Raw genomic sequence first — 26,059 nt, 5'->3', positions numbered from 1 at the left:
GGGGGGGAGAGGGGAATGGGGTGGGGGAAGAGGGGGATGGGGTGGGGGAAGAGGGGGATGGGGTGGGGGGAGAGGGGTTCGGAGGTTGGGGGGGTCGGGGGAAGAGGGGGTTGGGGGGAGATGGGGAAGGTAGGGGGATGGGAGGTAGAGAGGGGGAGAGGGAGATGGTAGAGAGGGGGGGAGGGAGAGGGGGTTGGGGGGAGATGGGGTAGGTAGGGGGATGGGAGGTAGAGAGGGGGAGAGGTAAAGGGGGGTGGGGGCAGAGGCAGAGAGGGGGTGGGGGGAAGAGGTAGAGAGGGGGTGGGGGGAGAGGTAGAGAGGGGGGTGGGGAGAGAGGTAGAGAGGGGGTGGGGGAGGGGTAGAGAGGGGGCGGGGGGAGAGGTAGAGAGGGGACGGAGGGAGAGGTAGAGAGGGGGTGGGGGGAGAGGTAGAGAGGGGGTGGGGGGAGAGGTAGAGAGGGGGTGGGGAGAGAGGTAGAGAGGGGGTGGGGAGAGAGGTAGAGAGGGGGTGGGGGAGAGGTAGAGAGGGGGCGGGGGAGAGGTAGAGAGGGGGCGGGGGAGAGGTAGAGAGGGGGCGGGGGGAGAGGAAGAGAGGGGGCGGAGGGAGAGGTAGATAGGGGGTGGGGGGAGAGGTAGAGAGGGGGTGGGGGGAGAGGGGGTGTAGTGGGAGGGAGTTAAATTCAGAAGTTCCTGAAGAGGGGATGCAAAAGGGAGGGACCAGACAGCTGCAATGCCCGAAGTACAATTGAGAAGTAGTGGAGAAAGCGGCTGGATGGGGGATCTGCAGCTGGAGGGAACGGCTGGATGGAGAGGGCCAGAAGCGAGAGGCCGCAGAGAGCCGTGGGGAGCGAGTGGCCGAAGACCTTGGTGTCGCCGGGTGCGGGGACCGGCTGGTGCGTCTTTTGCCGTTGCAAGTTTATGGCACATGCGCAGAAAAACGCACTCCTCCTCCCTCCCCCGCTGCTGTCTCCCGCCGCTCCGCTTCCCTTCGTCACCTGCCCGTTCGCTCGCCCACTCCGCTCCCCCCCAGCCCACTCCGCTCCCCTCCCCGCTCCGTGCCCCCCCGCTCCATGGCCCGATCTGCTTCCCCCCCCCTCCCCGGCCCACTCCGCTCCCTCTCTCCCTGGCCCGCTCCGCTCCACCCCCCTCCCCGGCCCACTCCGCTCACCCCCCCCTCCATCCCTCCCCGGCCCACTCTGCTACCCCCCCCTCCCTCCCTCCACGGCCTGCTACGCTCTCCCCCCCCTCCACGGCCCGCTCCGCACCCCCCCACCCCCCTCTCCCCGGCCCACTCTGCTCACACACACACCCCCGTCCCCGGCCCCCACTCACACCCCCTCTCTCCCCGGCCCACTCCGCTCACCCCCCCACTCCTCCCCCGGCCCGCTCCGCTCACCCCCACTCCCTCCCCGGCCCGCTCCGCTCACCCACCCTCTCCAGCCCGTTCCGCTCCCCCCTCCCTCCCCGGCCCGCTCCGCTCACCCCCACCCCCACTCTCTCCCTCGCCTATTCCGCTCCCCCCACCCCTCCCCGGCCCGCTCGTTCGCTCTCACTCCGCCATTGTGTGCTGCCATGTGTTTGTTAGGTTGCCTCTGTGTGATTATTTGAGCAGCACCATCCTTAGTCCTGGCAGCTGTCTAAATCGCAGACTGTGACCTTTTAGTGGCACATTCTGCATTTGCGCATGTGCCACAGCAGCACCACCTAGCGGTAGCGTTGTCAGCAAATGCAGCCTTTTTTTGCACACCGAAACCCAATACTTCCTGCAGATTCAGTAGTAACGTTCAAAAAGGAATTTGATAGTTACTTGAAAAAAAATGCAGTGCTTTCACGGAGATAATGCAGTTTCGCAAGAATGACTTGCTATATATTTTCTGAAATTGAAAGAGGAAATATTATCTATTTGCCTCTCGTCCCACGCAGAGAGTGTTCTCCAACCTGCTCCACATGCACCAGGCGGGAAGCAGTGCCGTCGTCCCTCACTCTGTCCTTGGACTCGCACGGGGTTGTCCAGCCCCTCGCAGTGCAGCAGACTCGTAGCAGCCAGTTTTAGCGGGATGTCTGCACGGAGTAGTCGGTGTTTCAGGAGATCGGTGCTGCTCTTCTTGGGATACTTCATCTACCTCCTGATTGGGGCAGGAGTCTTCCACACTCTGGAGCTGAAGGAAGAAAACAAACTCAAAACCAAGATCTGGAAGGAGAAATTGCAATTCCTGGAGAACTGCACCTGCCTCACTCGTGAAATGCTGGAGACGTTCGTGGAGTTAAGTGTTCTCGGTAGTTTCTAAAGATACACCTGAGTTCAACTAGTTTAGTTCCACTTCAGACCGAAAGACAAGGGGAAGTTTTTATATTATGCCACGCGGTGGAAACTTAGAAACAGAAATGACATGGTTTCTGTTTGGCTTTACTGGAAAGATGGCACCACACGAATAGAGAACAATGGATCATCGCAGCTTAATAAAGCTGTATGGTTAAACATTTTTTATTGTAAAATGCAATCCGTTTTAATTCATCTTATTCCCAAAAGTAAACTCAGCTCAATGTGTTTAAAGGAGTTTGTGATCTCTATCACTATCCTTTGGTGCATTTCCCCGAGAATGAGTTTTATAGGAAGTATCCATTCACGGTCCCTCCGACAGTAAGTTCTTTTGCTCAGCGGCATGTGGCAACGCCTCTTCCGCAGTTACATTTTAATTGTTTGGAGAGTTTGGGCAGCAGCATTCACATTCCCCTCCGTATTTATATTACTATTAGGTAGATTTGAAATGTGTCCAGGGTGTGCAATGTTCAAAACGCCTCCTCCAGAGGGGCTTTTCCCGGGAGTTAGGTCAGAGCGTAATTTATACCGCAACTTGAGCTCGAACGCATCATTGCCAAAATAGGAAGGTGCATGTATCCTCTTATCAGCTCTTTCACTCGTAACATTTTGTTAGTGTTGGGAGAGAGGAGTGACCTTGGTCACCCCCAAAGAAGGATCTGGTGTTAACAATGCTATAGGATGTTATAGGATATAAAAATGTAAGTAAAGTTACACTACGATGCATTTCTGTTTCTAACATTCATTGGCCATCTTGTTGTTCTGAGGCACACAAACAGTTTCTGTGCTTTATGTGCACTACCCTCATGAAATCTGACATTTAATTGTATTTCATACTTAAAATTAGTTGATAAATAGATTGCCACTTAGCTCAGTGAATACTAACACGTTTAAGCTGTCGAATACAGAATTGCTGTTAAAGACAGGGGGAATGTATCTGTGCGGGTGCTGAATGTGGATCTAAACAACCAAATGAACAGACTGGGCTTGATGCTCTTTTCTTATTAACTTATCTGTGCACTCTTGTTAATTGTATAACCAGAGGGTCCATGCATCATTTGAATTATATCAGCTGCTGTATTTTCAGTGACTGAACAGTACTAAATAGACAAAAATTAATGATGTCTGCGTTGACACCTCTTTGTATAGATAATGCTTCTAAGGTCATTTTAATTTATTTTCATTTTTTGCTAAACTTAATGCATGAAATTACTGGATACACAAGCAATGAAGTCCCTGTGAAGCTTACTGAGTGGAAGTGGCACCAGTCTGGTTGTGCAGTTCATTAATTGCAATAAAGCTATCCACACTTGAATGATAGGAACAAAATAATAGCACACTGCAATTGCTTTTCTCAGTGTTCTGAGATATTCAAGGTACGTCTTGTGCCTTGCATAGACATGTAACATTGGAGAAATGATTTAAATCAGCTCAGTGTGGTATAACCATATGCAAAATAATAAAGATGAAAATTATGTCAAAAAAACTCCAAATTGGTTCATACATCTGAACCCACATTAAATTAGTCAATTTAAACCATGTATCATGGTGTAACTGCATTTTACTCAATTTGAGTTAGAGTGCATGCTTAAGATGAGTAGATAATATGGTAAACGATAATGCAGAAACTAGCTTGGCTGCAGTAGTTTACTTTTAGTTCAAATAATTTAAAATAGCATAGTTTACAGTGTGATACTATACACATTGCTAAATTTGGGAATAGATAAAATATTGCAGATGTTGGGAATCAAACAAAAGCAGAAAAGGCTGGAAACACTCAGGTGATCAGCTAGCATCTTTGGAAAAAGGAACTAAAGTTTAACGTTTTTCATGACCCTTCAGCACATTCCACAGAGGCCACCAAACCTGCTGTGTCAGCATGGGATTACATAGAAATTACAGCACAGAAATAAGCCATTCGGCCCAAGCCATTATACACTGGTGTTTATGATCCACACGAGCCTCCTCTCACTAACCTATTTATTTCTTTCATGTATTCATCTAGCTTCCTCTTAAATGCATCTATACAATTCGCCTCAGTTGCTCCATGTGGTAGCAAGTTCGAAATTCTAACCATATTCTGGATAATGAACTTCCTTCTGAATTCCTTATGGATTTAGTCATTCTGTTTTGGTTCATGGATTAGTATTTGTATTGAAGAAATGAACTGCATGATGAAGTTTCTATTCAACTATTAGTTGTAGGTATTATGGTTATCAGTAATTACACTGACTGAACAAGAAATGTCGGTTGGAATAATTAATTTCAGATTACTGATTATGCAGGCCATTACTTGCAGGAGGGATACGTATGCAGCAGTTCTTCAAGGGAGAAGATAAGGGATAAAATGTACATGAAATAGACCTAAGTGTAGTTTATACTACATAATCATAATTTCTAAACATTAGGACACAGATCATTCTGGGCACAGTGGAGAAACTAGTTGAGAGTTAGTTGTACCAGTTTTTATGCCATATGAGCAAGTGCTTAATAATGTCCTGTTATACTGGCCATTGTGCCAGTTTCACGATTACTTCATGCAGCCATACACTTGGCTGGATTTAATGGGCCCCCTGGAGACGGGCTAGGAGGTGGTGGGAGGCCCATAGAATTGCGGCAGGAGGTGGGGCGGGGAGGGTGGTGGAGTGCCTGTCACCTTTCTGTTGCACTGCAGTTAAGTCGGGGACATAAAGACCAGGCAGTTAATTGCCCAAGTGCCATTAAATTGAGCCGGGCAAGCTTATGGGAAGTTGGAATAGAGCACGGCTACCCGACCTGAACCCGACGGGTCGCTCTTCCAGGTCCGGCATTCAGGCTCGGGCTGGGTCGGGGACACACTATCTCCACCTCCAATACGTGGCTGCAATCTTAATGTTCTTTTCAAACAACCTTTCAAGTCCAGCTACAGTTTTTGTTACTCATCTGCACAAGCTTAAAAAGTTAAAAACGGAAGCTAGGTTAACTGAACATTCTGGTGGTCAGGTCGGGTTGGGCACGGGAAAAAATAAAAAGACTCTGGCTGGGTCGGGCTCGGGTCGGATGTAGTTCTGTCGGGCTCGGGTCGGGTTTCATTTACAGACACGAGCTGACCTTTAGGTCGGAACGCAGGAGTAATTGGACTTCATATAAGCTGAAGTCAGCTTCAGCTGTTATACTTTAGCCAGGCACCACTACATGCATGCACCCGCAGATTCTCATTTGATAGAAAAAGAATGGATAGAGAATGTTCATCCATGCCTTCATTAACACCAGGGTTAACTTCTACAATGCTCTCCTTCCCAGCTTCCCAGGCTCTACCTTTACAGAATCCCAACTGATTAGAAACTCTGATATCCACATCGTCATTCATACTAATTCCTGCTACTTGTCCTCATCTCACTCTAGCGGCACCCTGAACACAGCGCATGGATTTCAACATTCATGTCCTCATTTGTAAATCCTTTCTCATTTCAGCCTCCTCCGGCTTTACAGTCTGGCTCACACCCTCCTCTCTTCCATTTCCAGTATACTTTAAGTCCTCCCTTTCCTACATTCCATCAATAGTGGCAGAAGCTTCCTTGCAGTCTGCAATTCTCTCCCTATCTTCCATCGTACTATATCTGTTCCCATTTTCAATGCTTTCTCAAAGTTCAAGTATTTGATCGCTTTCAGTCACTTGTTCTAACTATTAGCCTGTATGACATCCAGTTTCCCGTTCCTCCTCCCCTCTGAAGCATCATGGAAGGTTTTGCTTCATTCATGGTGTTAAACAAGAATTAAGCAATAATGTCTTGCTGGACATTAACAATGAATGTATGATGCAGAGAAGTCTTTCTCCTACCTCTGTAATAGTATAATTTTGACTAGATCAGTGGGCCATTGAACCGGAAAGTTTACAATACAAATGAAGGTCATTCACCCTGTCTTTCTTCTGTTAATTCTTTGCTAAAGCAATTCAAAACTATTCCCACTGCCTGCAAGGCTTTAGCCCACTGCTTGAAAAATGTATCTTTGTTTTCCTTACAAGATGCCTCACCCACTCCCTATGGCAAAATATTCCATGCTTCAACAATCCTCTATGAAATTAGTTTATCCTAACCTTTCTCCTCATTCTCTTCATTATATATCTAATTTGCAACCAGAAGAGAGAGTATTTCCTTATTCATTCTATCCGCACATCTATTAAATGCTTGTTTAGGCTTCTCTGCTGGAGTGGAAATAATCATCTGTTTGAAGTCTCTCTTCATAATTATAGTTTCCCATTCCTGCCATCATCCTGGTGGATCTACACTGTACCCGTTTATCCAACCATCCAGCCAGGCAATATTTATAAACCTAAAATGCTATTAGCCTTTCCATTTTTTTCTAACTTAGCTCATACTTTCATGGAATTATGTATTTGAACCCCATGGTCTCTCTGCCTACCTGCAGTCTTCATCACCTTTCCATTGAGTCTATACTACTCTTCCTCCTTTTTTCTTCCTGTCCATCAGCCAACTTTCTGTCCGTGCTGCTACATTTCTGTGTGAATAATTTGCCTGAAATTTTCTAACAAGCCTTATGTGAGACACATTATTGAATGTGTTGTGAACATGACATCTACTGCATTCACTTAATCCATCCAATCAGTCACTCCTTCAAAGAAACAAGGCTAAAAAGGGATTGATATTCAATGTTGGAGAATAATCAAGCATGAATATTGAGGCCAAGGTGCTGTTTTCAGATATAAATCATATTCAGTAGAAAAGCTACTTTACCCTTGTTTCAAAATTTAATATTGATGTAAAAAGAATTTCTGTATTGGGGTGAAATAATGTCAGTTATATTTCCTACTTCTACAGGCAATAACTGAAGCTGTAAAGCATGGAGTGAATCCTACTGGAAATGATTCCAAATCTTCCCACAGTAATTGGGATCTTAGAAGCTCTTTCTTTTTTGCGGCTACAGTGGTGTCAACAATAGGTGAGATTCATGTTTATTGAATTAATCCTTTGAAGGGAAACACCAAACAGAGTGCAAGTTAAGCAGCTTCCATGATTTTGAACATTCCTCCAATTCTGCCTTTTTCTGTTCAGTCTGGTACCCTTCTCCCCTCTGTTCTGCTGAAGTTACTGTCTTAAGTTGGGGTATGGCTTCACAAGTGCCAAGAGCCTTTTCAAGAGACCTGACCCAATTAATTGTTCTTCATGTGCAATCCCAGGTGGTGAGTGTTGGCAGGCTATTTGACCATGGGGTTAGTGGGAAAACAGCCAGGCTTGATGTGTTCCTCACTTGATATCCACAGAAGTGTATTTCCAGCAAGATTCATAGGGCAGTGAACCAGAAGGTAATACTGGCTGTTCTCTTTCATTGTCCTTCCCTACCACTGCTACTGCATGCTGCCTGCACTACTTTGAACAGGTGCAGGTTAATCGCACATCGTGATTTCTGTGCCCATTTTCAGGGATGATACAATTTTGCCCCCACCTTCTTTAATTCTAATTCTAAGGAACAGTACACAGCCAATGCATTGATAAACTGGTATTAATTAAAATGGAATTGTTAAATTATTTTTGCTAATACCATAATACAATGACTGGACTCTGTGTAATTTGTAAGATATGACCATATTGTAGAAATTTGAATATTTAACTTCTTACCTGAAGCCAGAAAATGTCAAAATGATAATTAGAAATAATCATAATAGAAGTTAAACTCACTGTACATGATTCTCAGCCTGTCATTGGCTCTGAATAACTTTATAAGTTGAACAGTCTAGGAGACAATGGGGGTAAAATTGGGCTTGATAGAGGTTGCGCTTTGGGCGTTCCAAAGTTCCTTAGGGCTCCAAAATGTCGCTATGGTGTGCGCTCACATCTGGCGCAAAGTACACCAGATAGGTGCCTTATTGGTAAAAGGGTTAGGTTGCCTGCACTTAATGCAAAAATTAAAACCAACAGAAATTACATATTCCTATCTTTGAAATTCTCTACCCCACAGGACTGTGGATGCTTAGTCGGTGAGTATATTCATGCCTGAGATCCATAGATTTTTATACGCTTAAGAGATATAGGGATAGTACAGCAAGGTTGAATTGAGGTAGAAGATCAGCCAAAATTGTATTGAATGGCGGAGCAGGCTCGAAGGGCTGAATGGCCCAGTCCCAGTCCTATTTCTTATGTTCTTAAATTCAAATACAAATTTAGACATTAAATCATGCCATATTGCCTGGAAAATTAAACTGATCACTCTTGCACAGTTCCTTAGTGCCTATCTTAGCTGATATTTTAACAATTCTCTCTCACATACTTTTCCCCTCTCCTTGAAATTTGCCATCATCCCCCCCTCTCAAAAATCCCAACCCTTGACTCCTCAGTCCTTGCACCATTATCAATCTCCCAATCCTCTTCAAATTCCTTGAACATGTTGGAAGTACTCAGCAGGTCTGGCAGTGTCTGTGGAGAGAGAAACAAGTTAATGGGCTGGATTTTGTGCTGGAGGCGGGGATCTGGGCACCAGGCAGAAAAGACAGGGGGGATCCCTGCCCCTGCCTTTTTGTGCTCCCCCAGAGTAATCCTCTGGTCTTTTTGAGTCAACGTTTTAGGAGGCGGGATCCCCGTCACTTTAAAGACCCCAGGGGGTAAAGTTGTTTGCAGTGGGGGTCCTCCACAAATTGCCCATGAAGGAGGGACCCCCTCCTCCTGAAGCCCTCAGGGAGGACGCCTCGTTTTACGTAAAAAGAGGCGTCCTCGCATGCAGTAGAGGCCCCCTCCCCCGCACAGCTGCTGGTAAAATCCGAGCAGCTGCATCCGACTCTGCCTCAGGGGGCCTGTAAAATCCTGGCCAAAGTTTCAGGTCTGTGAGGGGGAGAACGGGTCTCAGCAGGAGGTAACGTTTGCCTGGGATGTACAGGGAGCTATTCTCCTTCCTGATTCTCAGCAACGACCAATCTTGGAGATGCCTGTACTTCACTGAGGGCTTCATCACTGACATCATGGTGATTTTAATCTACATATAAACTGGAAAAATCAGTTTGGAAATAGTAGCATGGATGAGGAGTTCATAGAATGCTTTCGAGGTATTTCTTAGAGCAGCACGTTCTGGAACCATCCCGAGATCAGGTTAGATTTGGTATTGTGTAATGTGACAGGATTAACGAATGACCTCAGAGTAAAGGCACCACTAGGTAGCAATGACCACAATATGATTGAATTTTACATCCAGTTTGAAAGAGAGAAGAGTGGGTCTAAGACTAGTACTTTAAACTTAAATAAGGGCAACTATGTGGGTGTGAAAGCTGAGCTAGCTGAAGTGAACTGGGTTACTAGGCTAGAAGATAGATCAATAGAGAAGCAGTGGCAGACATTTATGGGGCTATTTCAGAATACTCAGGATAAGTATATTCCTACTATAAAGAAAAATTTTAAGGGGAGGACCCACCATTCGTGGTTAACTAAAGAAGTTAAGGAAAGCATCAAACTTAAGGAAAAGCCATATAATTGCACAAAGATGAGTGGCAGTTCAGATGATTGGTCAGAATATAAAGAATGGCAGAGAATGACTGAAAGGTTAATCAGGAGAAAGAAATTAGAGTATGAGAGGAAGCTAGCTAGAAATATAAAAATGGATAAGAGTTTCTACAGGTGTTTAAAAAGAAAAAGAGTAAGTAAAGTGAGTGTTGGTCCTCTAGAGAGTGAGAATGGGGAGCCAATAGTAGGGCGGCGCAGTGGTTAGCACTGCAGCCTCACAGCTCCAGGGACCCGGGTTCAATTTTGGGTACTGCCTGTGCAGAGTTTGCAAGTTCTCCCTGTGACCGCGTGGGTTTTCGCCAGGTGCTCTGGTTTCCTCCCACAGCCAAAGACTTGCAGGTTGATAGGTAAATTGGCCATTGTAAATTACCCCTAGTGTAGGTAGGTGGTAGGGAATATGGCATTACTGTAGGGTTAGTATAAATGGATGGTTGTTGGTCGGCACAGACTCGGTGGGTCGAAGGGCCTGTTTCAGTGCTGTATCTCTAAATAAAATTAAATAATAAGGAAATAGCGGATACAATGAACAAATATTTTGGTTCTGTCTTCACTATAGAGGATACAAAAACATTCCAGTAATAGCTGTAAATCAGGAGGTGGAAGGAGGAGAGGAACCTTGGTAAAATTACAATCACCAGGGAAGCGGTACTGACCAGATTAATGGAGCTGCGGGCTGACAAGTCCCCGGCCCCTGATGGACTTCATCCTAGGGTCTTAAAAGAGGTAGCTAATGAGGTAGTAGATGCGTTGGTGTTAATTTTTCAAAATTCACTAGATTCTGAAAAGGTTCCATCAGACTGGAAAGTAGCAAATATTCAAGAAGTGGGGGAGGCAGAAAACAGGTAACTATAAGCCAGTTAGCTTGAAGTCTGTCGTGGGGAAGTTGTTCGAATCGATCATTAAGGAGGTTATAGCTGGGCACTTAGAACAACTCAAGGTAATCAGGAATGGTCAGCATGGTTTTGTGAAAGGGGAGTCATGTTTAACCAATTTGTTGGAGTTCTTTGAAGGAATGACATGTGCTGTGGATGAAGGGGAGTCCGTTGACATACTGTACTTGGATTTCCAGACGGCATTTGACAAGGTGCCACATAAGAGGTTATTGCGCAAAGTAGGAGCTCATGGTGTAGTGGGTAACATATTAGCATGGATAGGAGATTGGCTGGTTGTCAGAAAACAGAGTATGCATAAATGGGTCCTTTTCTGATTGGCAGGATGTGACGAATGGTATCCCGCAGGGGTCTGTGCTGGGCTTCAACTTTTTACAATTTATATCAATGACTTAGATGAGGGGAGCAATGGCATGGTGGCTAAATTTGCACATGGCACAAAGATAGGTAGAAAAGTAAGTTGTGAAGAGGACATAAGGAGCTTGCAAACCGATATAGATAGGTTGAGTGAGTGGGCAAAAATCTGGCAGATGGAGTATAATGTGGGAAAATTGGAAGTTCTTCACTTTGGCAGGAAAAATAAAAAAGCAGAGTATTACTTAAATGGAGAACGACTGCAGAATTCCGAGCTGCAGAGTTCCGAGGTGTTAGTATGCAGGTATAGCAAGTAATAAAGAAGGCTCATGGTATGCTATCCTTTATGACGAGAGGAATTGAAAATAAATGTCAGGATGTTATGCTTCAGTTATACAGGGCATTGGTGAGACCACATCTCGAATACTGTGTTCAGTTTTGGTCTCCTTATTTAAGGAAGGATGTAAATGCATTGGAAGTGGTTCAGAGGAGGTTTACTAGATTGATACCTGGAATGAGCAGGTTGTCTTATGAGGAAAGGTTGGACAGACTGGGCTTGTTTTCACTGGAGTTTAATAGAGTGAGGGGAGACTTGATTGAAGTAGATAAGAACCTGAACGGTTATGACAAGGTAGATGTGGAGAGGATGTTTCCTCATGTGGGTGTCCTGAACTAGGGGGCACTGTTTTAAAATTAGGGGTTGCCCTTTTAGGTCAGAGATGAGGAGACATTTTTTCTCTCGGAGGGTTGTGCAACTTTGGAACTCTGTCTCAGAAGGTGGTAGAGGCGGGGTCATTGAATATTTTTAAGGCGGAGGTAGATAGATTCTTGTTCGGTAAGAGAATCAAGGCTTATCAGGGGAGATGGGAGTTTGGAATTAGAAACACGAACAGATCAGCCATGATCATATTGAATGGCAGAGCAGGCTCGAGGGGCCGAATGGCCTACTTCTGCTCCTAATGCGTATGTTCGTATCTGCCAGCTGCTGTAGCCACAACGCCAACCTCAGAGCAGGGCAAGGACTGCATTGCCAGTGGCTGTGAAGGTGACTGTGTCTGTGAAGCTTTATGCATCTGGCCTTTTCCAGGCTGTTGCTCGAGTTGTTAGCAACATCTTGCAGTTTGCAGTGCACTATTGCATAAGGGAATTCACTGATGCTCTCTATGCAAAGAGAGATAACTCATTCCCTCTTGCTAGACAGAAGCAGGCAGTGGTAGCATGAGGGTTTCCTCGGATTGCAGGCTTCCCTATTGTGCAGGTTGCCATTGATTGAAAGTACTTTGCTTTGCATGTGCCTCATGGCAACTGTGCCATGTACTGGAACTGAAAGGGATTACACTCCCTCAACGTGCAGCTGGTGTAGAGGCCTGCTACCCGACCCGGACCAGACGACATGTGTCGGATCCAGGTTGGGTCGGGTCCATCTTCAGGGTAGAATTTCGGGCACGGGTCGGGCCGAGTCCAGGTTTAGTCGGGTCGTGTCGGGCTGGACACACACAGTAAGTGCTCTGCCAGTAAGTATTGAAATTAAAAATCTTACCAGAGCTGGGAGTCCGGGAGGAAACTGAGTCTGCGTAGTAAGCAACTGACCTCACTGTGACATCATCGCGCATGCACTGCAGCTTCGTGAAGCTTCCCAGTCAGAAGGTAAGTAAAGGGATGGTCATGTCCGGGTCGAGTCGGGGTGGGTTCGGGTCGGGCTCCGGCCTGCTGTGGATCAGTCGGGTTCTTTTTTCCTGACCTGAGCAGGCCTCTAAACTGGTATGTGATTATAGGCAGCACATGATGCAGGTCAATGCTCAGTGTCCTGGCAGTGGTCATGATCCATTCATTCTTTGGCGGTCATCTGTGCCAGCTGTATTTCAGCCACCACAGAAAACCATTGGGTGGCGAGGATTATCCACTGATGAAATAGATCATGACTCCAATTCACAACTCACCCTCACATGTGCAGCATGCATACAGTAAGAGCGATGCTGTCACATGAAATGTAATAGATAGTGGCATCCCAAAGCAACAATTTCACTGCCTGGACCACTCTGGAGGAACCCTGTAGTGCTCAGCTGAGCAGGTCGCAAGATTTGTGGTGGTCTGCTGCAAACAGCAGAATATTGCCATCATGAGGGAACAGCCCTTGCCACCACCTATCAGGTGAAAAGCTAAGGAGCAGGAGCATGATGAGGTGTTGGAAGAGGAGGAAGAGGAAGGAATGGTGCAACTGAGACGGTCGCCTTTTGCTTAAACTGTACATTAAGAACTAATTGGAGTACAATACCAGTAACCTCAACCTCAGTTCCCCATTCACCAACAGGTCACAGACCTGAAACATTAACTCTGTTTCTCTCTCCACAAATGCTTCCAGACCTGTTGCGTATTTTCAGCATTTTCTGTTTTTATTTCAGATTTCCAGCATCTGCATTATTTTGCTTTTGTCCTTGAACATGTTGTCGCCTTCCATATCTGTTCCTATCTTTCCCGAAATTCCATGTTTGAATTCCTTCAATCGGATTTCTGCCCCTGCCAAAGTACCAAAATGGCTCTTGCCAAAGTCACAAATGACATCCTGTGTGACTGTGACAAAGATAAACCTTCCCTTCTCATCCTTCTCAGCCTGTCTGCAGCCTTTGACACAGTTGACCACACCATTTACCTCCAGTGCCTCTCCACCATTGTCTCTCCACCATTGTCCAGCAGGGTGGGACTGCAGCCACCTGGTTCCATTATTACCTATCAAATCGTTGCCAGCATTGGCTTCTTGTCCCATTCCAGCACAGTTACCTCTGGTGTCCCCTAAGGATCTATCCTTGGACCCCTCCTATTTCACATCTACATGCTGCCCCTTGGCAACATCATCCAAAAACAAAGTGTCAGTTTCCACAAGTAAGCTGATGACACCCAACTATACTACATCACCACTTCTCTCAACCCCTCTATTGTCTCTAAATTGTCAGACTGCTTGTCCAATATAGAGTACTGGATGAACAGAAATTTCCTCCAATTAAGTATTGGGAAGACCAACGCCATTGTCTTCATTCCCGCCACAAACTCTGTTCCCTAGTCACAGATTCCATCCGTCTCTCTGGCAACGGTCTGAGAATAAGCCAGTTGGTTGGTAACTTTGATGTCATATTTGGCCCTTGATGAACTTCTGACCACATATTCACACCATCAGTAAGACTGCCTATTTCTGTCTCTGTAACATCGCCCAACTTTGCCCCTGCCTCAGCTCATCTGCTGTTGAAACCCTCATCCATGCCTATCTTACCTTAAGGCTTGACTATTCCAGTTCACTCCTGGTCGGCTTCCTCCAGTCTACCCTCTGTGAACTTGGGGGTCAGCCAAAACTCAGTTACCTGTGTTGTAACTAGCACCAAGTCCCATTGACCCATCACCTGACCTACATTGGCCCCTGTGTCATGATCCTGTTTATTTTTCCTCGGGAAAAATTGCGGTGCGCCTTTAAGGCTGTAAAAGATCAGTACTACTTTAAGGCAGCAGGCTCCAGGGACTGTAAGCCAAAGTGCAATCTAGTTGCTTAGTTACAACCATACCGAGAGGGAGAACAGACATAGAATGTATCCATTTTGATTATGAAAACTGGCTGACTGGTTTGTTCAGAGACAGACAGAAAGAGCTAAAGGGAGAAAGAAGAGCTCTCTAAGACAATTTGTTTAGCTTCTCTCTCAAAATTCTAAAGAAGCTTCAAGTTAGATTAATTAAAAAAAAAAGAAATAGCAAATTATTGATCTACTGTGTTCATCCCTGGAAGACAGAAGAGTTTAACACTTCATTGCTGAATTGAACTGCCGAATTCCTATCATTGGTTCATCAGACCTTGGAAGACTGCAAGTGGACTTTGACTGTGTTGTATCAGACGACCATTTGTCAGGAAGCATATCTGCAAAGACTTTATTGTTATTTCAATTTTTTCTGGCAGCTAATTAAACACCAAAATATTGTTAGCTTGAGTATACGTATGTGAATGCGGGAGTTAGATTCTTTAAATAAGTTATAAGGTCTTTGGATATTAGTTTATCTTAGTTTTTTTAATAAATAGTTAATTTGTTGATATCTAAAGATACCTGGTTTGGTTCGCCTAATTCGGGGATTACTAGATTGTTTCAATTCGGCTGCTGCTTTCTTCAATTTGGAAAGCTTAAAGATATGTATGATGTGACCTGTCGAGCAATGGGACTGAATTGACAGTGTGTTGCTCCCACTACAATCAGAATCATATATTTTGATTGGGGGCTTTGTCCTGAGCGGTCGTATCATAACACCTGGTTAAACAACACGTTGACTTTAAAACTGTCATCCTGCATGGATTCCTTCCATGGCCTTATGCCTCTCTGTCACTGTAATCTTCTCTGCCCCCACAACCTTCCCTGCCCCCACAACCTTCCAAGATATCTGCTCTCATCTAATTCTGGCCTCTTGAACATCCCTAATCACTCTATCGTTGGCAGCCATGCCTTCAGCTGTCAAGGTGCTAAGCTTTGGAATTCCCTCTCTAAACCTCTCCACCTCTCTTTCCTCCTTTAAGATACTCCGAATGTGGCTCGGTGTCACATCTTGTTTAATAATGCTTCTATGAAAGGCCTTGGGATGTTCTACTGTGTTAAAGGTGCTATATAAATATAAGTTGTTGTTGCTGTTTTTGTCTTCTGTGTGTCTTTGCCTGTTATAGTGCTTCTATGAAGGTCCTCCCCAGTTGTGCAGCAGGGCTGGTGGAAGGCTACTGATTTTCAGCGGAGGAGACTGCACATTGCCTTAGAGGACAAGTTCGAGAACCACAGAGCCTAGAAGGCCCAGCTTCGGACCGCACCATCTCCACACGTGCAGCAGTAGTCTAGGCTGGCTGGCTGATAGGCAACAGCAAGGGCACTGGCAGAGTGGCAGGTATGGGAGCACAGCTACTGTCATCCTGAGATGTGACAGGTTCATGCTCCATGGAACCATTGTCACTCCCGGGGGTGGCAACACAGCAGTACTAGTAATCTGTTGGAGGTCAGATTGCCAGACTGCTGTGACACCCTCGAAGCTCCTTTGAACACTGGTATTCAGAGCCATGACAGCAGCAGTCTGAACTTCCGTGGCAGCCCTCAGACATTGGGTGTCTGCTGCTCGTACTGCAGTGGAAGCTCAGGCACCAGCCATCAGACATTGCATTATGGTTGGTTCCACTAGTGTGCTAATGGAATTGGCCACCACTTCCACCCTGGAAAGAATGAGCTCCAAGCTCTGTGCAACGTCCTGTTCCAAGTTGGTGCCAGACTCCTCCATGCATCGTGACATTGAATGCAGGCTTTCCGATGCACCGAGCATTTTGATATATTCACCCATCAGCATTTTTCTGTCTCTTGGTGGATCATGGTCCTCATCTGATTCCTCTGCAACAGAACCCTTTTGCAACTTCCCCCACTGGTGATCTGGCATCTGCGCTATCCTTGCCCCCTATTCCAGTTGCTCTCTGCTTCTGCCAAGTTTCTTGCATGCAGATCCTGCCTTTGTGCTATCATCTAAATTATGTGCAGTATTAGCTGGTGGTTAAGAGTGTGAAATTGAGTTATAGTGTGTCTTCATCATCATTGTCTTCTTGATCTTCCTTCACTGCCTGGGCAGGCTGAAGTTCTTGAATATTTGAAAGAAAAAAGGGACAAGGGTAAGGTTGTGGTGAAGGAGAGGAGAAAATATGCATAGTTACACCATCTGCAATATGTAAAGAAATTGTGGGATGAGGGGAAAGTGGGATGTAAAAGAGGATTAGGTATGAGGATACCATTATCTTAATGGATTCAGTCCCGTTCCTAGCCACGGCCACAGCAATAGCCCTTCGCCTAATGGCTAGCACCATCTCCTCCATGGGGGTAAGGGCATGCAGGTGTGCCTCTCCCTCTCTGGTTCATTCCAGCTGCCTCCAGTTGTGCATCACCTTCTCCTGCAAGAGAGAGGGCTGTGTGTCAATGGTGTCATGCAATATGTTGGGTGTTGTGACTGTCATGGTTGAATAGCTGGCAGTATCTGCAATCTGAGAGATGCTGGTGTGAGGCTTGCAACAGTGTTAAGTGTGTGAGGGTGAGGTGAAATATATGAATGTTAGGTATGAGTCCTGATTGATAGAGATTGTCGGTAAGTGAGTGATGGTGATTTGAGCAGTGGCTGAGGCTAACAGTGGAGTTGATAGGATATGACATTTGATGATGCATTCCCTGACATTGACCTCCACAGCTATCTGTTCCCACTAGTTCTCATAGTGCCTTCATTATCATAAAGAGGTAGTATTCAGCTGGCATGCTGTCTGCATTACACTGAACAGGCAAGGGTTAATCTCGCATCACAATCCGCTATTTTCTAGGGCTATCCATACGAACATACATGTGAACATATGGACATACGAATTAGGAGCAGGAGTAGGCCACTTGGCCCTTCGAGCCTGCTCCACCATTCAATATGTTCATGGCTGAACTGATATTCCACATTTCCACCTACCCCCGATAACCTTCCACCCCCTTGCTGATCATGAATCTATCTACCTCTGCCTTAAAAATATTCAAAGACTCTGCTTCCACTGCCTTTTGAGGAAGAGAATTCCAAAGACTCAAGACCCTCAGAGAAAAAAATTTCTTCTCATCTGTCTTAAATGGGCAACCCCTTATTTTTAAACTGTGGCCCCTAGTTCTAGATTCTCCCACAAGGGGGAACATCCTTTCCACATCCACCCTGTCAAGACCCCTCAGAATCTTATATGTTTTAATCAAGTTTCCAGTTTAACCCCCACTGTAATTAAATAGCTGATAAGACTGGAGGGCTCCTGCGCCCCTGAGGATACAGGACATCACTCTTCCTTTCTACATCCTCTACCAAGATCTCCAATGCAGCGTCCGAAAACCTGGGTGCCTGCTGTCTCCCATTTCACAGGTCAGATTCAATTGTAGAACAACTCTCAGAACCTGCTCCAGGAACAATGCACCTCTCCTTTAAGAGATGCAGCCTAGCTTTAAGCAGTGGAGGCTTTGAATGCTGTACTGGTGCATACAGCCAGTGAGCAGCGCAGTTAGTGCTGGCTACACATAAAATCATCATCATAAAGAAGCAGTATTCCGTTGGCATGCTGCCTGCATTACACTGAACAGGCAAGGGTTAATCACTCATCACAATGCACTATTTTCTGGGGCTATCCAGTTTAACCCCACTGTAATTAAATAGCTGATAAGACAATCCATAAGTCATAAAGAAAGAACAAACTTGCATTCAGGACCACAGATTGTCTCAAAGTACTGAACAGCCAACTCTGCACTATTTGTTGTGTAGTCTGTCTGATAATTTAGAGAAAGCTGTGCAGCCTGTTTGCACATAGCAAGATCCCACATTCAGCAGAGATAAATGATCAAATTATCTGTTTTTGATGGTATTGGTTGAAAGTTCTATGTTGGCTAGACTACGAGGAGAACTCCCCTTTTCTGCTTTGAATAGTGCCACACAATCTTATACATCCACCTGAGAGGGCAGATAGAACATCAATTTAACATATCATCCAAAAAAAGGGGCATTTTACTCAGGCCCCTGACGTAAGCTACTGAAGGTCACAGTCTGTTGCAGAACCACCAGGTGAATAGTGTAACATGCAAAACAATTCAAAGTTGGTGTACAATAAAAAAAACCTATATTTCAAACTAATGTTACTGTCATATTTCAGGAACGTCTGACAATTTTTCCACAGAAAAAATTTGGAAGTAAGAGTTACTTTTAATTATTTCTTTAACAAATTTAAGTGTATTCAGACTGCTTATGGGACTGTCTGCTATCAGTGAACCCAAGAAGGTATGTGTGAGACTTGAATTTGCAACAGTTACCACAATAGATTTATAATGGCAATTGGCCAATTACAGCATTGCTTCCAGACAAAATGGTACTGCAAATACATGTTGATGCTTTTTAAATATTTTGTTCTGTGTAGAAATTCTCAGAGTTCTGAAGCAGGAAGTTGAAACTCATTCAGGTAAGACTCTGGGAGGCTAGCATCTGTCAGTTAAGCTCCCTTACACTCTTAAATCGTGCTCCATTTTCATGGTGGTAGAACCATAAGCATGGATCTGAAATTCTGCTGTGAGGATTAACAAATTGGCTTTAATAGTGTAAACATTGGGAGCTAGCTCACAGCCACAAGTCTCCTGGAATCTGTGTCAGTTTTAACAACTTTAATGTTAGCTGGACAACATTATTTCAAACTGCCTCAAGTTCTTCAAACATTCTTAATGCACAGAAATATAGAAGGATTGAGATAATATTTAACTTCTGGTTTGTTTGAATACTTGCTGAATACAATATATCCCAGAAACTCTTCCAATAGATGCAATAATGTATTTTACACATCATCCATTGAACCAAATTAACTCTTTCTTTATCATTATTTCCACTAGCATTGTCGCAAAGTGTTTCTAATTTTAATTTTTATATGTACTGACCTTCATTACCTTGTTACTTGTACAGTACTGAATATTTTTTTCATTCCAGCACTCTTATTTTCAAGCCCATTCCAAAAGGTAAAGTCTTTGTTAATCTAAAGTCAATAAAGAAGAGTGCATTTAAAAGCGACAAACTGGATTTACAACTACCCAATAGAAAAGATTTCACTGTTTAGCTGTGTTTGACCATTTATGAGCAAGAAATGCTTTTCTTAAATGAAAGAGTTTCCTGTTGTTCCCACTTAACCAGTATGAGGTAAATCTACCTGAAGAAAATGCAATTTTGCAGACAACAGTTGGTAGATAGGGCTTTGTTTTTACACATTTTTATTTTCCCTCATCCTAAAGGCTACGGAAATATCTCACCCATGACTGCTGGAGGTCAGATCTTCTGTGTTTTCTATGCACTCTTTGGAATCCCTCTACATGTGATTATTCTCGGTCTTGTTGGCAAAAATCTATCTTCCCACTCAGAAAAAGTACGCACATGTCTGTTTAAGAAAGGAATGAAAGAGGTACTGTGACAAAAAAATCTACACTAAACATTTAATAGGTTGTCATTTATATAAGAATTAAAATCTATAATGTAACGATCAGGTGAGGAGGAGTTGAAAGGCTCCCCTCTTGTCCCTCTCCTTGTTTGACTGCAACAGAGTTTATTCCCTTTTCAAAACCATGGATGTGCTTACCAATTCAGTGAATGTTTAACCCTTTGTGTTATGATCATAGAAGAACCAATTGGACAGGTTTTCTGGAGTTTAAACAAGAAAGAGGTTAGATTATTGTACTGAAAATCAAATCCTGATCTAAGTGAAAATAATAAACTATGCTCCAGCTTTCATGCAGACACAGACAGATGAGAATCACACACACACAAATAGGTTACAGAGTGATGAAGAAGAATTTGGTTGGATTAGAGTCCAGAGCATATAAAAATAATATACAGTCTGTGGGGTCTGATAATTCAGTTGTCTTCCAACTGAATCTGTGGTTCTGAAGTCTCTGACTGGCAGAAGTGCACTTGCAGCTGGTCCCCTGGTTCAGGGATTTCTTGGAGACAGTGATGTAGATGGCTTTTTCCCCCGGGTCTCTGTCAATAGCAATGGTAGACTCCGTAGTCGCAGACAGATTTCGAACCTTGCGATATTACCTGGCGAGAGCGAGAGACCGCCCCACCGGGGTCTTGCACTGGCTAGCTCTCAAAGCTTGTCTGCTGTCTGTAACAAAAAAACTCAAGTTCACACAGCCTGGGGAGACTGACACATGGTTTTCTCAGTATTCCTTTTTTATAATGAGGCCCAAATTGCTCAAGTTGTATTGTGTCAGTTGTTATGACCAGGTAAGAAAAGTGTCTAGGGGTCCCTTTCAGCCTTCACCTGGTTTTACTGTAACAGGGTTTAATTTTAAACACACTGTGTTTTGAGCTCCCCCTTGGTGAATCCTTGTTCACCGCTTTCCTATTATAAGGCAAAGAAATGAGCACAAACAGGCTTTCTTAGGTTTAAAAAAGAAGAATGAAATTTAGTAAAACTTAAACTCTAATTCAGTTAATGCCTACGGATACACGCCACGCTCCACGCTAGCATGCATATGCAAAACGCACATGCAAGTAGAGACAAAAGAGAGCAGAAGAAAAATAAAGTGGAGAGTTTGAGGCAATACCTGAAGAGTTTCTTGTTACTGTGCTTCGAGCTCACTGTAGAGTCCTTTTGTGGGTAGTTTTTGCTCATAGGTAATTCTTGCTTTTTGTTGGGGCCCAGTATTCTTCTTAAACCTTGTTCACTGTAGGAGACTTTTCTCTCTTGGGGGTCCCTGTGTTTTCAATGGATTCCAAAGCTGGTGAGAGAGAGATAGGAGCAGACAGAAGAGAGATGTTCTCGAGCCAGGAGCTTTTCTGTCTTCAAACACTGTTTCTCCAATTCAAAACTCCCCTAGTTGGCCAGCAGGTGGTTACGTGACTGACTGGTTTGACCAGGTCTCCTGTGTATTGGGAGCAGGGACTGGTTCCTTTGTTCCAACAGGGTCTGCTAGTATGCAAAAATGTCTTTCTGGCTAGGGGCCTGGCAATTCCTTGTAATAGGCCCCTCTTTTCTTCTCAGCAACAACTTGAAGTTTAATGTTCATGTGGTGACATTAATGTGCCCCATTCTTGACACCTTCACACCCAGGGGAATGAAATGTGATTTGAAAAAAAGGCGCATTTTATTTAAAGGTTTGAGAGAAATATAAGATGCAGAAAGAAAAACCATGCATTTCTCTCATTCATTTCCATTCATTCGTGAATCCTAAAGTTTATTAAAATTGTCTTTTCTGGGTGCCAGTGCAGCTTTAATTTCCCCTTTCTGGCATCCCAGTAACCATGTGGTTCTTTGGGGAAGCTTTTCTTCAGTTTGCCCATTGCCATGACTGCCTAGGGTCTTGGTTCCTGCTGAGATAAAAAAAAAATTCAGGAGAGTTATTAGTGGGTGGGTCTATCCTGAACTAATTTTCAGTGCTGTGCTGAGTCATGCAAAGGCTTTTGACTTCAATGGTTCCCTTTTTCTCTGACTGTGGGGACTGACTCTGACACCCCTGCCTGTAGAGGTATTTGTGCAGGCTTGACTGCACTTTCCTGTGACACCGACTCGGTGAGGCATCACCCTCACAGGTGAGGCCACTGCAGGATGCCTGGTACTAGGAGCAGCCATGAAGCCATGGACTGCAAGTAAGTGGGGACAGGCTTGCCGGTGACCAGTCAGGCAAGCCCTGTGGGGTTGGGGAGGTGGTGAAGGCAGTATTGGCGCAGGAGTGCCCTTTGCCATTGGGAGCCTTCCGTGGACTACAGATTGCCCAACCAGGAGAGACATTCCTCCTCCCACCCTCCCCCCCCCCCCCCCCCCCCCCCCCCCAGGCTGGTAAAATACCAGCGGCAGTGGGAAGAGGCCCTTAAGTGGCCATTAATTGCTCTGTGGGCAGGAAGGCCATCGCCCCTGACAAAACTGAATGTCGTTGGGAAGACGATGGGCACTTGATTCCCCTGCCTGCCCTTGCTGTTTTATGGGCCCCCATGCCACTGTGCCCATCCCTAGAGGGCTGATAAAATTCAGCCCTACATGTTGGTTTTTCATTGCTTGCATTTTTCACTTATGACCCTTAAAACTGATCTGCATTTCCTGCTTAACCTTTCACTTTTAGTAGCAGAGTTCAACGTTTACCTTCTGGGAGCATATTGCTGCCTTAAAACCATATTTAAAATTTGCCAATAAGTTATTTGTGGTGGTTTCAAAACAGGACGTAGTTTGGCTCAGAAATACTTATCGATTAATGCTGATATTTGTGTAGCTTGTGCTGGCGCAGACAGCTGGTCCCAATTATGAAATGTTTTATTTATATTATACCTTTCCTAGGGCTGCAGCAGATTTGATCACACAATTGAGGCAGCTAGATTGACATGTGAACAGGTTTGCTTTAGGTGGAAGTGCATCTCCAGTACTAGGCTGCAAGGAGCTTCTTTTAGATTCAGAGAAAATGTAGGAAAAATAATCACAATTCATATTAGCCATGTGGTAGCACTACACCCAACATTAGAGGAAAAGCAACAGCTTTATACACTAAAGAGGATCCAGGACATGAGCAGTCCCATTCTTTCTAAGACAATAAAGATCAGTTTAAAATAAAACTGGACATTTTGAAAGGGCAATTTCATGCAAGGTAAATATAGATTTTGCATTTGGAAGGCCACATTTTGCATTAAAACACAATTGTTAGATGCATTTATTATTAAACAAATATTAGATAAATGCAACAACAACAACCTCCATTTACATAGTGCCTTTAACGTAATAAAATGTCCCAAGGTACTTCATGGGGGCATTATAAAACAAAATATAACATCGAGCCATTTCAGGTGATTTTAGGTCAGATGACCCAAAAGTTTGATCAAAGAAGTAGCTTTTAAGGAGTGTCTTAAAGGAGGAAAGTAAGGTCAAGAGGCAGAGAGGTTTAGTGAGAAATTCCAGTGCTTCGGACCAAGCAGCTGAAGGTATAGTCAACAATGATGGAGCAATTAAAATGGAGGATGCTCAACAGGCCAGAATTAGAGGAACGCAGGTATCTTGGAGGACTATGGGGCTAGAGAAGATTATGGAGATAGGGAGAGATGAGGCCATGGAAGGATTTTTAAACAAGGATGAGAATTTAAAAATTGACGCATTGCTTAACTGGGTACCATTTGTAGGTCATCGAGCACAGAGGTAATGGATGAATGGGATTTGGTGTAAGTCAGGACACAGATAGCAGAGTTTTGGATGACCTCAGGTTTATGGAGGGTAGAACATGGGAGGCACACCAGAACAAATTGGAATAGTTAAGTCTATAGGTAACGAAGGCATGGATAAGGGTTTCAGCAGCAGATAAACTGGGACAGGGCCAGAGTCGGGCGATGTTATGGAATGGAAATATGCAGTCTTAGTGATGGCGCAGATGAACCAGAAGCTCATTAACACCATATAACACCAAGTTGCGAACAGTCTGGGTCAGCCTCAGAGAGTTGCCAAGGAGAGTGTTGGAGCCGGTGCCTAGGGAACAGAGTTTGTGTCTGGTACTGAAAACAATGGTTTCGATCTTCCCAATATTTATGTGGAGGAAATTTCTGCACATCCAGTAATGGATGTCGGACAAGCAGCCTAATAATTTAGCAACAGTGGAGGGATTGAGACAGGTGGTGGTGAGGTAGAGCTGGGTGTCATCAGCTTACATATGAAAACAGACATTTTTAGATGATGTTGACGAGGGACAGCATGTAAAATGAGAAATAGAAGGGGGCCAAGGATAGATCCTTGGGCGACACCAGAGGTAAAGGTGTGGGGTGGGAAGAGAAGCCATTGCAGGTGATTCTCTGGCTACGGTTAGATAGATAAAATGATAATTTTCTATAACTTCCAAATCTTGCATTTAAGAAATATAAATAGAAAACTCTCATATAATTTTATAGTTTTCTTTAAAATGAATGCTTATTAGAATTGTTATTGCTACCTGTCATGTAAATACTAAATGCATCTTTCTCTATTTCAGAAAAGAGTAGAGTTTTTAACATTCCTGTTTTTTCTGGTGATTGGTGCTGCAATATTTCTGGCCTTACCACCTCTGGTATTTTGTGTTATTGAGAACTGGTCCTACAGGGAAGGAGTTTACTATGTATTCATCACTCTCAGCACGATTGGATTTGGTGATTATGTAGTGGGTGAGTTGTGACTCACTTTTTTTTATTAATTGACAATAGCATATAGAGAGGATAATACACTTTCTTAAAAATTTACAAATACATCGAAAACCCTACAAACATGCTTTGTTGGAAAATATTGCATCTTGATACTCAAATCTACATAATGTCAGACCCCGTTTACATAATATGCTCTGCAGATTAAAAAATCCTTAATTATAAATGTAATTAGAATATTGAATGACTGATATTATGGACACTTTTTCTTTGTGTGAAACACATTAATGCTGCTGTTATCTTGAAGTATTTTAGCTCTCTGGATAGCACAGGAAATAGTAAAGTGCAAAGCCCGAAGGGATATTTTTACAAGAAATCTTAATTAAATACATCACTAATTGAATAATCCTGGTTAATAATGTTAATATATACCAAGCAAGCTATCAACATTAAGGAGATGTTTCATAACACTTCATTACTGCAATAAGTCCTATAATTGTAGGAATCTTTGATATAATTAGCACTGTGAATCCTATTTGACAAAACAGTTTGTGAGACCAAGTAATGCGAAGCTGCAACCCTGCAGTTTAAATCATTTAGCTAATCAGTCTTCACATGCCCTTTGAATAGATGCTGTGGAGCTGCAGTTAGGCACTGAAATCTGCAACAGATAATGTCATTATTTGAATGCAGATCAGTTTTGTATAACTTAACAGAGACCATAAATTATACTGTATTCCATGAGCACTGAATGGAGACATCCACCCCTGACTTTTTTTTATTAGTCCAAATTTGTGCATTAACTAAGTGGAGATGTAACCTACTTCTGATGGCTTGCACATGCTTATATTTTAAAACATTGTTAAACCCTTAAAAAAGTAAGTCTTGTGCACAAAGACAGTTCAGGCTAATTGCTTGCTATTGGTTTCAGCAGCTATTGTTGATGCAACCAACCACAGAATCCAAAAGTCTGTATGGGCATGTAAATAGTAAATGGGTGGTAAAAAGAGTAGGGCTGATTAGGAACCAAAAAGGGGATTTACACATGGAGGCAGAGGGCATGGCTGAGGTACTAAATGCGTCTGTCTTTACCAAGGAAGAAGATGTTGCCAAAGTCATAGTGAAAGAGGAGGAAGTTAAGACAGTGGATGGGCTACAAATTGATAAAGAGGAGGTGTTAGAAAGACTTGCTGTATTTAAAGTTTGATAAGTCACAAGGACCGGATCAGATGCATCCGAGGATACTGAGGGAAGTAAGGATGGAAATTGTGGAGGCACTGGCCATAATCTTCCAATCCTCCTTAGATACAGGGGTGATGCCAGAGGACTGGAGAACTGCAAATGTTC

At 44.0% G+C, this 26,059-nt stretch overlaps 1 protein-coding gene across 2 annotated transcripts in view; it reads left to right on the top strand.

The window, feature by feature from the left end:
- The first annotated feature begins 1,749 nt into the window (after positions 1-1,749).
- The window catches only part of LOC137373823 (potassium channel subfamily K member 16-like), a 33,064-nt gene continuing 8,754 nt past the window's right edge, over positions 1,750-26,059 (top strand). The window contains exons 1-4 of one of the 2 annotated variants that reach the window (XM_068039243.1): positions 1,750-2,263; positions 7,140-7,260; positions 19,864-20,030; positions 24,568-24,721. In XM_068039243.1, coding sequence (XP_067895344.1) covers positions 2,057-2,263; positions 7,140-7,260; positions 19,864-20,030; positions 24,568-24,721 — 649 coding nt within the window. In that variant the 5' untranslated portion in view covers positions 1,750-2,056. Of the gene's footprint in view, positions 2,264-7,139; positions 7,261-19,863; positions 20,031-24,567; positions 24,737-26,059 lie in introns of both variants that reach the window. The other variant, XM_068039242.1, reaches the window with a different exon arrangement.

Source organism: Heterodontus francisci, chromosome 9 (genome assembly GCF_036365525.1).
Source record: "Heterodontus francisci isolate sHetFra1 chromosome 9, sHetFra1.hap1, whole genome shotgun sequence".
Taxonomy (NCBI): Eukaryota; Metazoa; Chordata; class Chondrichthyes; order Heterodontiformes; family Heterodontidae; genus Heterodontus; species Heterodontus francisci.
The sequence above is the reverse complement of the archived record's forward strand: the minus strand, read 5'-3'. Positions and strand labels throughout refer to the sequence as shown.